Source organism: Cinclus cinclus, chromosome 11 (genome assembly GCF_963662255.1).
Source record: "Cinclus cinclus chromosome 11, bCinCin1.1, whole genome shotgun sequence".
In the NCBI taxonomy this organism is placed as follows: domain Eukaryota; kingdom Metazoa; phylum Chordata; class Aves; order Passeriformes; family Cinclidae; genus Cinclus; species Cinclus cinclus.
Genome location: NC_085056.1, coordinates 14,848,857 through 14,864,218, shown reverse-complemented (window position 1 = coordinate 14,864,218; position 15,362 = coordinate 14,848,857). Strand labels below are relative to the sequence as shown.

At 38.2% G+C, this 15,362-nt stretch overlaps 1 protein-coding gene across 1 annotated transcript in view; it reads right to left on the bottom strand.

Annotated features, from left to right (window-relative positions):
- Positions 1 to 15,362, bottom strand: part of ZNF536 (zinc finger protein 536) — a 186,241-nt gene that overhangs the window by 129,741 nt on the left and 41,138 nt on the right. Inside the window, exon 2 of the mRNA XM_062499656.1 lies at positions 881 to 1,033. Within this exon, the coding sequence (XP_062355640.1) occupies positions 881 to 1,033 (153 nt within the window). The remainder of the gene's footprint in view (positions 1 to 880; positions 1,034 to 15,362) is intronic.

Genomic DNA, 15,362 nt, shown 5'->3' with positions numbered 1-15,362 from the left:
CTCAAGTTTTAAATCCTCTCCCAAAGCCTACCACGGCAATTAACACTGGGAAGAAAACAGGATCCTATTGACCATGTACAGAAATTCAAATTATGTCAACAGGACCTGAGGATTATGACATTTTATGTCAGAACTTAATTACGGATAAAGTTTTAAACACAGACTGTGTCTCTACATGGACCTTCCCATGCACATATGTACTTTCAAGCAAACAAAATATTAAAACTTAAATGGAATGGCTAGAAATAACTAGTATTGAGAGCAGTCCTCCCAGTGAGAGAAATACCAAAACAAAGTGAATATCCAGCCCAGCAGCAAATCTCTGTAGGGAAAATGTTATGATTGCTACTGAAATAAAATATGGGAAATTTTACCATGGTGCAAAGCATGACAAGTTTTATTACTTACAAGTACTAAGTCTTGTGAGTTCTAGTGGGGAGGAAAAAAAGGCAGATCCGAGAAGCTGATGCATTCATATGAACAGTGAGAGGTTAAAAATGAGCATGCTAAATGGAACAAAAATAGTAACTGAGAAAAACATACAGAATCCCTAAGCAGATGCTAAGGAAGGCCTTTGAAGCAGTTAGTATAACTAAGTCTGAAACCAATAGGCTTATGCCTATTGAAGGACAAGGGTAATTGAAGGAAACAGTGATGAAGCAGGGAAGGAGACAGAAATAACCTCAACTGGGAAAACATGATTCTATTAAAGTGGTCTTTATCCAACAACACATTCCTTGTGCTTTTATTTAAGACTGTCATACATCTTTCTCAAAAGACTTTCTCCAACTAATAAGTCCAAATCTACAGTGGGAATTCAGGCTCCTAGGCACAATCCACATTAACCCCCCCCCACACGTGGCTCACTTGTTCCTCTCACCTGTGTGTATTCTCAAGTGGACCTTTAAGTGGTGGGATGTTCTGAAAGTTTTTCCACAGTATGGGCAGTCTTTCATGGCAGAACCAAGGCTCCTGTCTCTCAGTAAAGCTGGCTGCTGGACTCCTACAGATCTCCCAGCTTCTTCTCCAATGTCTGCAACACAGAAATGTTCTCACATCACTTCAGCACATGTCAGAAGTTGTTCTCACTAAAACTGCTAACACAACACAAAGTTAAACATGTCAATACTACACCTGTCTACTTCATTCTTTAAATCTGACAGAATGCTGACAATTCATGTATTTTCTTGTTATTGTCTTAAATTATTTCATCTTTTCTATCATGTTTTTAAGCAGCATATGGTACCTTTATATACTGAATTATACAAGAAAAGAAACAGCTGTGTCAGCAGCTGGTTTGATTTCTTCTTTTCCTTAGTTCCTATTAATTTTTTCTCCAAAAGTTTGAGATTGTTATTTTGTTGAATCTATTTAATTTATAGGTAGTGTGAAAACCTGTAGGCTTTTAGAGGGAAAAAGTTTGCACCAGTGTATTAAAACCTCATAAAACAAGAGAACTGTAGTGATGGGCGGGCCCAAGAGCACTGACAATGTCTACACACAAAGCTAACCAACTTCCTCTGCAACACCTCAGCAGTGGAATTACAACAGGCAACAGAGAGAGAGGCCTAATGTCATGTGAAAAACAATGGAAAAACTGGTCAGATGAGGAGGAGGAATTCCATCTCCCTCTCACCCGCAGCTCCTATGTTTTCTCCTTCAGAGTTCATGGCCACACTTATTCTTTGCATCATAGCACAATGGGTGAGACTCCAGGACACCTCTTCTCTCTTCTGATATAAACAGTCATTTCAGCCATCTTGAATGAACTGCTTTTATCCAAGCAGGCAAGGAGTAAAATAACTTACCAAAAGACTGACATAAAAATTGCAATAAAAAAGAGTAGGGCATTAAAAAAATAAATCATTATACAAACGACACAAGGCTCATCCATCATCTTGTACAAAGGGGGTAATGTAATATCACTATAAGCATGAATTCAATATCACTCTAAGTACCACTTCATGATTTCACCAAAAACCATGGCAAATGTTGAAGCTGTGACCCAGATTGACACTCCTGGCACGTCAGGAGCAGGACACATGGACACAGCATCACACCCTGTGCAGAGCTGAGCTATCTGGGTTACATCCAGGTGGGGAGCACAGAGTTAAAACCTGCTCACAGATTATTTCAACCATAAACTACGGACTAAAAATGTTCTGTCTTTACCCATTTGATGTGTAACTAAAGCTGTCAGGAAACACAGTGCAGCTTACACAGCATTGCCTTTTAAATGGAAGTAATGGGACATGAGAAAGACTTAAATATTTGGCTCTCATAAAATTATTCTCACAGTAGCAAAGGCCCAAATATCACATTTCTGGAAAAGGTAACACTAACAGGCATTTCAGTATGTATTATAAAATGGTCCCTCTAAATTATTTTGCTTAAAGCCAAAAATAAGAAATTATAGATATGTTTTATATATATATATATATATATATATATATATAAATGCTTATCTCAGTCATGTAGGTAACCAAACTATTACTTTTCAAAAGGCAAATCTGATAGTTTTCACATCGCATTCTTGTTTAACATTTTCTGACTGTTCTTAGAGTGCAGAGCTAAAGCATAATATTTAAGTTAGAAAGCTAGTAAATGTCATTTTGAATTATCTTCAAGTATGTAAAGCTGCATACTACAGGAGTCTATTTTGTCTTTTTGAGTCTAGGAATACATACATAGGTGCTAGCCTATAATTCCAACATCCCTAAAGAATTTAGATTTTCTCTGTGTTTACTCCTCAAAAGTTGTATATAATTATGGTTGAAGCTTCTTTGGGAAAAAAAATAATTCCTGAGTGCAAAAAGACTTTTCTGAAGTGCAAAACATGGAATGCATGATGATAAACTGAAGGATTTTATTTTGGTTTTCAATAAATACTAAATGAGCATTATAGATATATATATAGATAAAGTTAACAAGCCACTCAGGAGGAATTTACAGAATAAGTCTACTAGCTATGTTTTGCTATATGTCACTCTAAATGATGGCCTGTTATCCATTTGGCTTTTATCTTTCTATCTAGAATATGTGTGGCCCAATAAAAAAGAATAAATTTGTAAGATGAACAGCTCTCTTTGCAGATTTAAGAGTCTAATTTTCACTTTACACAAAATTGAATTTTTTCAAGGGAGCAAGACGATGGAGTTTACTCTAGCACTAATCCCTCTGAAAAAGCAAACTGAAAACAACAATGAAGCAAAGAAAGATGTGGGTGGTCTGAAGAGTTCTCTTTTAGATTTAAGTAGACATACAGTAGATAGCTCCAAAGGCTTTACTCCAACAGGGGCCTTACCTTGAAGAATTTTTCTTCCCACAGTGAAAGCATTCCTAAGACTTTAAAGCTGGGCTGAGGGGTTTTCTTTTGAATTCCTCTGCCTACAAAGCCCACCGGAGCACTGGAGGCCATCACTACCTGAATGAGCAGCTTTACATCTAAGTTCTTTTATTCCAAACAATGAAAAGATATGTTCAATGCTGCCGACTCTCCCCATCAAATGCTAACCCAGCTTCTTACTAGGGCCCCGTTTTGGCACATTGTACCTCTTTGACAAAGCACTTAAGTTTAAAATGTGCTTAACTTCAAAATGTGTTTAAGTCTCACTGACTCTGCTACCAAGGTTTTCTTATGCTGAGTCTCTCAAAAGTGATCTATGGAAACTAAGGATGAAAAAAGAAGAGACTAACAAGAAAAAAGTTAAGAAGCAAACTGAAGAATACAGACTACGCCATCATCAGAATATGCAGGGAATGAAAAATCCTCAGCTTTACCAATAATCATATATTCTACACCTCTGATGTTCCCCCTTCTCCTGTTATTGAAAGTGCCTTCACAAGCAGAAACCCTCAGCTCTGTTAAATTGTGCAAAAATATAGAAAAATAGTTTTTCAGATCTGCAGAACTAGGATTGGCTTCATAGATTAATTTATTATTTACTTAGGATTTGAGCTATGGTTTTGGGGGCTTCTCAATTCTGACAATGAAAGATCAGGAATGAAAGAGAACAGTTACTTATCTTACAGCCATTGTGGTTCCCTGAGTTATGTGGTCTATATGATGTGTACTTGATACATGTGGGATGACACTGCTGTTTTTACTATCCACTTCCCTTATAGGCAGGTCAGCATCCTGAATATCTTCCTGCCCATCCCAACCTTTCCTGATTAAAGTGCAGGAAATAAGAGACTAAAGTATGATATAGCTGTACATACTAGATGTGAGACTTCCGAGCCTTGCCTCTGAACTTACTGAGCTTTCCTTTCACTTTGTAAGTGTCTGTACACAGCAAAAGTCCTGGACAGAAACGAGACAAGCAACATTTAGTTCTAAATGTGAAACTGGTCTTTGTGCCAGTCTAAGGAGAAGGAACAGCTGTGAGTCCCCAGCTGCTCCGTGTGCTGTACCTGCTGGGCAGGCAGAGAGTGCTCCCTGACCCAGCACACAGAGGAATTCAGCCACAAAGCAGCTTCTGGGGAGGTATGACAGGGACATCTCCTGTACCATGCCTCAGCTGCACTTAATGTGACTGTGCCCATGTTCTCATGGGGTAAATGAAAGGAAAGAAAGCTCACTTCAACATCCCTATCAGAAGGTGGCAATTAACTGCATAAACCAAAGAGCCACTTTGGCCAAAAAGGTGAGCAAATCGATTTGGCATGCAGACTGAAATAAAAATTAGCCAATCCATAAGATCAGTATTTGAGGGATTGCCCTTCTTCAGACAGATGCCCAGTTCTCAGGAGAGGCAGGTGTAAAAGCCACCACTCCTCATCTAGCAGGATCAGGCTGTTTCCACATCACTGCCACAAGCAGAAAAGAAGTTTCCATAGAGATAGATAATCCAAACAGTTTTGGAGCCAAGAGCACTTTTGCAGGTTAAAGGAAGGCTAAAAGAAAGTGAGAGAGACAGCAGTGAATTATATTTTACTGTCAATATCTTATGCTGGTTATCAGAAATAGTCTAGCCAGAAATGAGCCATGGCCATGGCTCAGCACACAGATACAGATGTCACAGAGGAGAAATGCCAGCTTCAGTTGATACTGCCAGAAAAGAGAAGACAAACTTAGATGGACAGTGAGTCTGTGTACTCAAAGCAGAAGCTATCTAGGCAGTCATATGAAGAGCAAAAGGAAACAAATTCTTTGACATTTCCATACATGTTCTGTACAACTGGCCCACCTGTCTGGAATGAGCCTACAAACATGACTAGAAAATGATGGATTTCTTTTGTAAAAAGAAAACTGTTCTCACTTGGTTAGGCAGCAGCACTGACTTAAGTCGTGATAGCAGCCAAATTCTGAAAGGAACATCTACATACATGTCCCATGAATTTCACCAGAGTATTTATTTGCTGTGTGTATGTGAAAGTGCAGGGATTCAAAAGAGGTTCTTTCACGTTCAAAGGGGCTAAATTGCAGCCCTCATGAAGACTAAATCATCAGTGAAGTCAGTTGGAATTCGTCAACACAAGGTTTGCCAAATTAGCCAAAAACAGACAATCACATGGAAAAGGTAATCGACTCACAAAATAGGTAATCAGACTTACAAGTATGTGTTTTTCGACACTGTTAAAGAACACTTCGAAAATGAGGCCAGAAGCCTTTAAAGCTGCACATAATCCCAGGTTTTCATATATTTCTGAAATTCAAAATATTTGTAGTTCTTCAAACATGCCTGTAAAAGTTAATAAAACATGGTGCAACAAGAAGTGGTAGTGACCACAGCTATTTTTTGATGACATTCAAACCACCCAGATTAGCCCTTCTTGTGGCAGGAAAGCTAATGTCAAGAAAGGAGTTAGAAGATATTCAGTGTGTTAATTCTGTCACTGCTGCCAGCTTCTTGCAAGTATTCCTGAACTCAACCACCTCATTCCCTGGGAAGCAACATAGAATATGCCAAGTTTCTGGAAAAACATGCTTTACCTTCCTTGCCTATTCCTAAGAGAAAGGTTTAATAATACTGAAAATAGTGGAAAATATGAGTATAATTAGGGATATAATTAATCATATTTTTCTAGCTACCTGAAGTAGCTTCAATTAGTATCATCCTATGTAAATGAGAACAGAATCTGGCCCTGTGTTCATCATTTGAAATTAGAACCCTATTATGGATGTCACTACACTTTTTTTGCTAGTGAAGTTCATGGTTTAAAATGAAAGCTTCTAATATTACTAAATATTACAGTTATATTTTAGGCCTCCGGAAAGAGTTACTAATGTCTTAGGTCAGGAACAACTTGATGTCTCTATTGTTTCATCAAGGATTTAGGTTTTATAATGGCCATATAAGGGAATCTTAAACTGTTACTATGGATTGGCAGGGAATTTGTTTAAACATAGAGCTATTTTAGAATAGAATTGGAAAGGAGGCCTACTAGTGAGAAAGCAGCATTCACATTGTTTGTATTAATAGAAATAAAGATTATACAAAGGTTCCACTGGTAAATAAAAAGATACCACGTCTGACATGAGAATTCCCTCTTAGCTCTCTGAACCACACGGACGAACAACATGCACAAACTGCCCTGCCTCTGCTAACAATTAGTCACTGGCAGAGTTAAACTTAAAATACAGTCTAAATTAAACTGAAGTAAAAGGCCCAGAACCATTTGCATGAGGCAAAACCTGCAGCTTGTAGAAGTGAGCAAATGGCAGTCACAGCCAGCACCTTGGGCTGCAGGGGAGTAGCTGGGTGTTATTTCAAGCTCAGCAGGACAAGAGCCAAAATATTGTAAGCAATTTCTCAGTAACTGGTGATGTGGTGGCTGCACACACACCTTAAGCCCACTCCTGGAGCACCAAACACTTGAAGATCGGTGGTTTTCACACCCCACGGGTTCAAAACACTTTGCATGGCAATACTGTATGTATGCAGTGCTGGTTATATCTTAATGCTTTTCATTGTGGTACTCCAAGACACATGCAAAATCTGTATACACAGCACAGAGACACATTAATGGAACACTTAAACAAAATTAAGGTTTTGTTAATCACAAAATGTTTCTTATCCTCTTCTTTTCATTTCAATCAAATTCCCTACAGAGTTTTTTTTTCCTTGAGTTCTCAGCAGTCTTACTTTCCATTTTTTTCTAAAATTTAAAAACCTTTTAAGATAATCAGAGATCAAACACAGTTTCTGAGTACATCATTTTAGCCGTTTCATTTCTTTGAAGAATTGCGTGACCAAAAGACATAGAAACTCATATTTAGCACTTAAAACACAGGATTGTTTACTTGCCATTAGCTGACAGAGCTCAGCTCTGACCAAAAATTGAGCATGGTGAAAAAAATAAATATTTTTTGAGAGAATATTTTTTGTATGAGACTTCATTAACTGTTTTGCTTTGAGTTTTATTTGAAGAAAGAAGACATCTTAAGCACCTTACAATATCTTTCATTTAGCAGTTGGCAGAAGGAAACTCCCAGATGAACACTGGCCTGTGTCTTTCTCTTTAACCAGCTGAGTGATCCAAGCTTTTAATAAAGCTGTTCCAATTATTGTAAAAGTCATCTAGTACCTTATAGCCACAAATATTGACAGTTTATTGCACAACGCATTCATGGCATTTGAAGGTCACATCATACATAATACATACACTTTTATAAAAGTGTCTGGAACAAAGAGATACATGATCAGCAATTACATCTTACCATTCGAGGGTATGATTTTATACTCATTGAAAATGAAATACTATAAGAAATGCAAATTGTTAATAAAACACAAAATAGTTCATCTTCTGTATTTATTGTTTTATTAATCAGCAGTACAAAGTTCAGTTGTGGAAAATCAATGGAATGCCATTCATGCCTCAAGAAGATTACAATTAAATATCTTTATCCTGCAAACCATCACACATATTCTGAGCTCAGCATGAGAAGAAGTGAGGTTCAAATTTTAATCTCACTCCTGTACACCTCTTCAGTCCTACTGAGCTCAATGTAACTTCAACACTTATATTTGAGCCAGGACTTCACCATATTATTACAAGGTTAGTTTTGATAAAATTGAATTGAAATAAAACTGAAAAGAGTGCTGAAGATTTTCTTTTTAAATATATGCACATGCAGGCATGTCAAACTTCTTCCCCCTCTTTCAGTGCCCCTGACTTAAGGCTATTCTAAAAACCACATGCACGTGCACAAATTATGTAATTAAAAGTTACAAGTTTCAATTTATTCAGTTACACCTGTGCACAATGAATTCAATGAACATCAGAAATACACAGAGCAGAGTCATGGAGTGCTTGGTTTTGGTTAGAGGGTCACTTTTTTGATGACACTACTAGCTCCTGGAACCACGAGCTACCTATTGAGAGCTGAGCTAGAGACAAATGACCATGGATCACTATATTTTTTCCCCACCACATTACTGCCTCAACACCATTTTTGGCAGTTTGCTTCAAAACTGCAGAATACTAAAACTTCTTTCTGAAGCCCTAAACATGCAAAGCTCTTTCACCATCCCTTTACTGCTTTTTCAGATCTGCCATTCCACAATAATGACCTTGAAATCCCACTTGCTTAGCTGACTTCATAGCTGAAAGCACTTCCAATCCCAAATCACCTAGGTGGTCAGATGAGGTTCATGAAACTCCACTAGACTTGTATAATCTTTCCACAGGAAAAGAGGAGGCCTGAGAAGTGAATGTACTTTGCCTTTTTTCAGAATGTCAGTTATCTAGTTTGTGGTAGTTCTTGCTTTCTTCAGAAGAGCACACCTGAGCTGCCAGAACAACCTGTAGTACTCCTCTGTCCATAATGTGTGTCTTCACAAGCAAAGCAGCTCTTGGACCTTTTGGACTAGCAAAGTTGGGCTTAAATACTTATTCATGGATCTTTCCTTGGTTTTTTGGCAATGGTCTTTGCCATCTATCCTCAAAATTTACTTTGGTGTCCAATTAAGCTTCTGATAGCAAGGTTATCTCCCAAATGTTTCATATGACATAGTTCATATGGTTTTCCTCTTCCTTTCTTAAAACAAGTGTAGAATATTCTGGAGCTTTACCAAAAGTTACTGTGAGCAGCAGTCTGTGATTTTCAGTTTTCTTACCCAAACCCTTGACTCACCTGGGTTAGCTTTAATCCTGCCACCTCAATTTGAAATGGGCACTTGATTAGTGACCAGAAAGGACAAAGTCTTTCCAAACTTCATACAGATTGCATACTGCTTTTGGACAAAATTCCACTGGGGAATCTAAGCAGAGAGGCTATCCAACTGAACCAACTCTTGGATTTGTATGTGTTATTTGTAGGCAGGTGTTCAGGTACCAGATGGCCTTAAAACCCATACTACTCAGGTTATAGCAGTTTCTACAAGCTGTCTGCATCATATTCCCATCTCTGAGATTTGCAGAGTGGCTACATGGAGCTTGATAAACACTTTTACCTAGCATTGCTCTCCTGATGCCAAGGCTAGATCAGATATTCAATTTGGGAGAGTTGCCTTACAGTCCCTCTTTAATTAAGTACTCCTGATCTCCCACTCCTGGGATGGATTGCTACTGCTGATTAAGCTCCAGAAGTAAGGATCTGTGGAGGCAATTTCATGAGGGAGAAAATGAAGTTGCTAGCTAATCAACTAAAATAACTATTAACTGGACTTCTGTGGATGAATATATTGCCTTCTTCTTGCTTCCATGCTTACTCTGTTTCTTCCACATTAGGAGCTCTACAACCCAACAAACCAGAGGGGTAAGGGGTGCTTCACCATGACCTCTGTCTTGCTCCTAAAACACTCAGGGGACAAACAGAACCATTTGGTACAGTGTGCAAGCTGTGCTATGAAGAAAATCCAAGATGGTGTCAGTAAACCATTGGAAAAATGATGAATCTGGGTGGAAGAGAGCTCTGTTGAGTCTTTTCCTCTAGGTTCTTGTCATGTTCCCAATAATGCAGTCTCTGAGACTCTAAAAATTACAAATTAACACCTATCTCCTTGTAGTTTTCTAAATGCACTGATATTTTTAAAAATCTTTTAAGTATTTGTATAGAAATATTTATTAATTACACTACCAAAGTTTTGCACTCGGTTTCTGGGTTTAAAAAAATCCAAAAAACAAACAATTTTTCTTTTTTCAAGAGAGAACCACAGACCTGCCTTGATTGTAAGTAGCTCTCAGGGCATCAGGTATCATTGGGAAAGTTCTTGCATACTATTGTTCAAGAAAACCCTTTTTCATTATTATTATCTTATCACAGAGTGGAAAAATCAGCACAGAAGTGCCAGTAGCAGGTCATCAGATTTCATAAAAACTCATTCTACTAAGGAAAAGCATAAATTATTTAAAATGTTGCAGGAATGTCTTTCTGTAGACACTAGGAAGAAAAAATAAAACAAAAAACAAACAAATAAACCCCCCAAAACCAAACAACAACAACAACAACAACAAAAGAACAACAAAAACCAAAACAAAAGAATCAGGCACGTAAAAAGAACTGTACAGGTAGCTAAATTACTAATTTCCCCCTCAACAAAATCAGAAAGAATTCAAGACTCTCATTCCATTTACAGATTACTGATTAGAGAGGTGCTGACAGAGTCTCTAAAGAGTGAATAATGTCATGGTGTGTGTTACAACATTTGGACTATGATATGAAAAGCTTTTCCAGTATCTGTATTTTCTTACTTTTAACTTTCCAGTGCTCCTTTCAAACTAAATGACCACCTTGAGCTAATACAAATACTTTTGTAGATTATTTTTCTCCTATTTAACTTCTTTGGTACAAGCCACTTGAGGATAATTTCCAACTTCTTTATCTATTTCACAAAAAAAAAAAAAAAAAAAAAAGCTGTATTTGAATAAATACTTACAAACAACTCTAAACTGCTGAATCTACTTTACTAGCACCGTTTTTCTATAAATAAAATATGTTAATTGCCATGAGTTTTGCTGTAATGGAAAAATATTGATTAAATTCATTACATTGAATCTTGAGAAGGGATCGTATAACTCTTTGGTATAGGTTTTTTCCTCATTGTTTTAACACTGTACTGTGAGAATACTGAGAACATGATATCTGAAAGGACTCATTAATTTTTTTATACTAATGTATCTCAAAAAGTACATTACTAGGTCAACTCATATCCATGTTTTATAAAATAGCCTTAATATACTTGGATACCATGACATGGTATTTGTGGGCTATAAAAATTCTGAAATGCTGCCTATGGAGTTGATCTATCAATATACCAGTTTTCCTCTTGTACTATGACAATACAATTTTTTTTTTCATCTGAACTTCTCTGGTTTAAAAAAAGAAAAAAAATAAATTATTTTGAATGCTGTCCTCTGATTTAGCTGAGCTTGTGGCAATAACTGGTTTAGGCATAGGCTTCAGTATGCTGGAATGATCCTGAAACTAATTTTGCATGTGTTGGAGTTGGACTGTGGCCATGCACGTCAGTATGCTGGAACAGAGTTATCTAAATCCTGAGCCTTATTTTACATGTGCTGGTGTTGGACTGTGGCCCTGCAATCTTTTAGGTCTCCATCTGTAGCTATCAAAGCCAGGGTGTGCCCAGCCACTCGCTGCTGCTCACTGCCTTCCTTCCACAGAAAAGCTCCAGGCTCACAACTACCCTGCCACACACTGGGGTGACTGGGAGCTCTTTGGAGCCCTGGCCAGTGCCATCAACCATTCCCTAAAGTCTCCTTGCTGCCATGACCAGCCTTTTGCATTGCATCTCACTGGGATCTTAGGTGGTTGTCTGGTCCCACATCAATGATGAGAAGTACCAGGCTCTTGGACAGATGTTTCCCCAGATTCAGCACATTAATTCCTTTCTCAGTACCAGGTAAAACAGCCCTCTCATTTCTCAGCAAGCTATGGAGACCACAGTCCCACAACTGATGGAAGACCCTCCCTAGTTTCCCAGTCTGAATGTTTTCCCTGCAGCCATCAGCCAAAGGAATTTGAAGTCCAGAAAGTCTAGTCCAAAAGCTGGTGAATGTTTACTCCTGGGGAAGTGGACAAGAAAAGATCAGGCACTCGGAGGCCACAATACAAGAAACCCTGGCTGTGCATCAATCTGGAACACCAACACAGAGGCAGTAATGGGGACTGAGCAAAGCAAAGTCACTGCACCAGGTCCTTATCACCCCAAGGTGAACTGGCAACCTCCAAGGACATACAGGCTGATGGCAACAACGTACAAAGTTTTTGCAAGCCTTCTTCTGCTTACTTACAGCTCCTCCACATTAATCCACCAGTAAACACATATTCTAACCCATCAGGAATGCCTATAAAATTAGGAGATAATTCAGACTGGCTTGATTTGCGAACACATATCCCTACCAGAAATTCTGTCTGTATGGAGCCCAGCAACCTGGGGCAACAACTTCACACTAAGGTCAAAATTAGAAATTTGAGTGAAGATCAGGCACTCTTCTCTGGCTGAATAGACACAAGTTATCTTATTGTCTGCATCAGAGACAGAGAAAGACTTATTTGAGAAGAAGGAGAGTTGTTCTATCTCTTAACTTATTAGCAATGCACTTTCTTCAAATTCCAACAGCAAAAGAAATTCAAAACCCAGGTAGTCTGCATGCACGGAAGCACCTTTTGTTTAATAAATAATTCAACCGTGTATTCCTTTTTAATTTAAAAACGGTCTGACTGAACAGTCAACAGAGTGAACTAAAGTTGGCAAAATACAGTGTTGAAAAATTAAAAAGTGTATTCAAGGCCGTATTCATTTCCTTCACTTCTCATATACTGGAGAGACAGGCTGTGCTGAAGTTCTAGCTTTTTTCCTTTTCTTTTAAATTATACACATCCAGTCACATGATGCTCACTTGCCTTTGAAAGCTGCCTTGCCCTGGAATTAGTCTTTCTCTCTTTCTGTTACTAGTACAGCAGCTGCTGCTCCTCTACCTCATGAACATCATCAGAAATTCAGCCAAAATGTTCTCATGAGCTTCTCTGCCATGTCTGTCAGGGCCAGACTTAAACTATCGACCATCTTGGAAAACAGAAATGCTGTAAAACCTTCTGGAAATATTCAGATCATCATCAGATTGATGGTCCATATATCAATAAGTGTATAGTGAAGTACAGGAAACACATCTGGCAGCAAAAATCTGCAGATACTGATGCACTGAAATTCATCCCAGGACTGAGTTTGTAACACACTATTCCAAATGAGTACAAATACTTGGGATCAGTCAAGTGCATTTGGTACTGACTTATTCCCTTGAAGACAGCCAAAAAGCATATAGCACTATCTTAAATATGAATTCACAGGCTCACTTTCTGTAAAATAGCAGTCTTAGCAGTAAGCAGTTAAGAATAAGAAAGAAAAAAGTTAATGGAGTAAACTCTTACACAGCCTTCTGTACCACAGTTTCAAAGACTTTATTGAATCTTGGAGCAGACAGAAAGGAAAAAAGTAATTCTGTGGTGAAACCTCCTTATTTCAGGTTTCTGGAGATGAATCTGTTCCCCCACACATCCCAAAGAAGAAGCAGGTACTTCATGGCTTCCTAACACAGGGCAGCCTTTAAGCCTCTGCTGCGCTGAATGTTTGGTTCCCATCACTCTGAAAGGCTTTCCCATGTTTTTCATCCTTTCTGATCAGCACGTTCTGGAGCAATGACCATTCTATAACCACCAGAAAACAGCCACCAACATTAAATTCCCAGGCCGATAGTGCTCACATGACATTAAATGCTGACACAAGGAAATCTTATCTCAGAGAGGTCAGATATGCAGGAAAGAAGATCTTTACTGGCAAGGAAAAGAGGGGAAACCTAACCCTTACAAAGGAACATTGCCTTTATAGAAAAAGACTTGGCAATAAGATCTTTCAAAGTGGACATATTTATTTAAAACTCATTTTAGACCCTCTGGACAGAAATGAGTCACATTTACAAGACAGAAATTTCACAAGTGCATCCTGACTATTTCACATCTCATGGAAGAAGAGCAGGCTTTCTTCAAATTTTCACTATTCTGAACACCAGTAAAATTTCCTGCAACATATAGGATGGAAACCACAACCACACCTGATAAATTTGGTACCAACAGGAAAATTTCAACATCTTCCATTGCACTGACAAAACCACCTATGGATGATACATCCAAAATGTATCTCTGAATCTGACAAAGTTTGAAAAAATGCATCAGTATAACTACAGAGATTTAGACACAACTGCTCCCCTCTAAGTCAGAGAATCTTCAGGTTCTAATTTTGGCTGATTACAGGCTTGCCCTGAGACGCTCTGCAATAAGCACCATGTCAGAGAACAGACGGATTTAAACCCTGAGAATGCAGGCTCCTGCATTTGTGCAGACACATGTTTCCATGCCTTTTCAGGATGGTAGCAGTGGGAGCCACTCCAACAGCCTGGCAAGCCCACGCAGAATTTGGTACATGACAATTCAGACTACATTTGAAAGCTGTCTACAGTGGGACTGGCCAACCTAACAAAGTCATGCATGGGGTTAAGGAAAGGTGAATGGCAGCATAAACTGGCCAAATAAACTTAAATAATTCTAACAATTTTACTAGTACTAGTTCTGTTCTGGCTACAAATTCTACAGATTTGCGTCCAGTCATGAAGGTCATAGGTATTTGTTTCCAAAGAGAGATTCTGTTGACTACTGGGCAGTGGAGCTTGCTGATAGATGCTGAAATATTATAATAAAGGGTGGACAAACAAACAGTATCTCTCTACTGCTGCCATTTTTTTCATCATAGAACTGCAGGAGAGTAGCACTGTGTATTTAAAACAAACGATGGGAAGATAAAACTTCAGAAAGGCAGCTCAGATACTAGAGGGGATGCTGAGGGGTGTTGCAGATCAGTGGAACTGATTCCAGGAAAGAATTGCTGGATAGTCCATCATCACAGTACTGCTCCAGTGAGTGCTGTTCACCAAACACCAACATACTTCCTCTCTGTGTTCTAGGGTTCTTTTCAATTAATATTTGTTTTAGTTATGTTGAATCACTGCTCATCTACTAAGATATTATTTGATTTAAAAAAAAAAAAGAAGAAAAAATCCTTTCTTCTTGGTTACATTTTCACATGGTTTTTTTGAAGTAGGAGAGTAAACACACAGTCCCTATGATGGCAATTTCCATTCATAGTTTGACAACTAAATGTTGCAATGTTACTTGAAACTCCTGCCTCTTATCTTTCAATTTTTCTTTAGGGAAAAACAGCACGGAAATATACTCTGCCATCTATTTGAAAAGCTGCAGATATAATCCACCTATGACGATGCAATTTTTGGAACTAAGACTGAGATCCAAAACAGCAGTCTGATCTACATTTTAACCACAGCTATTACAATAAATATAACCAAACATGGTGATTCTCCACATATTTATATTTATTCTGATAGTG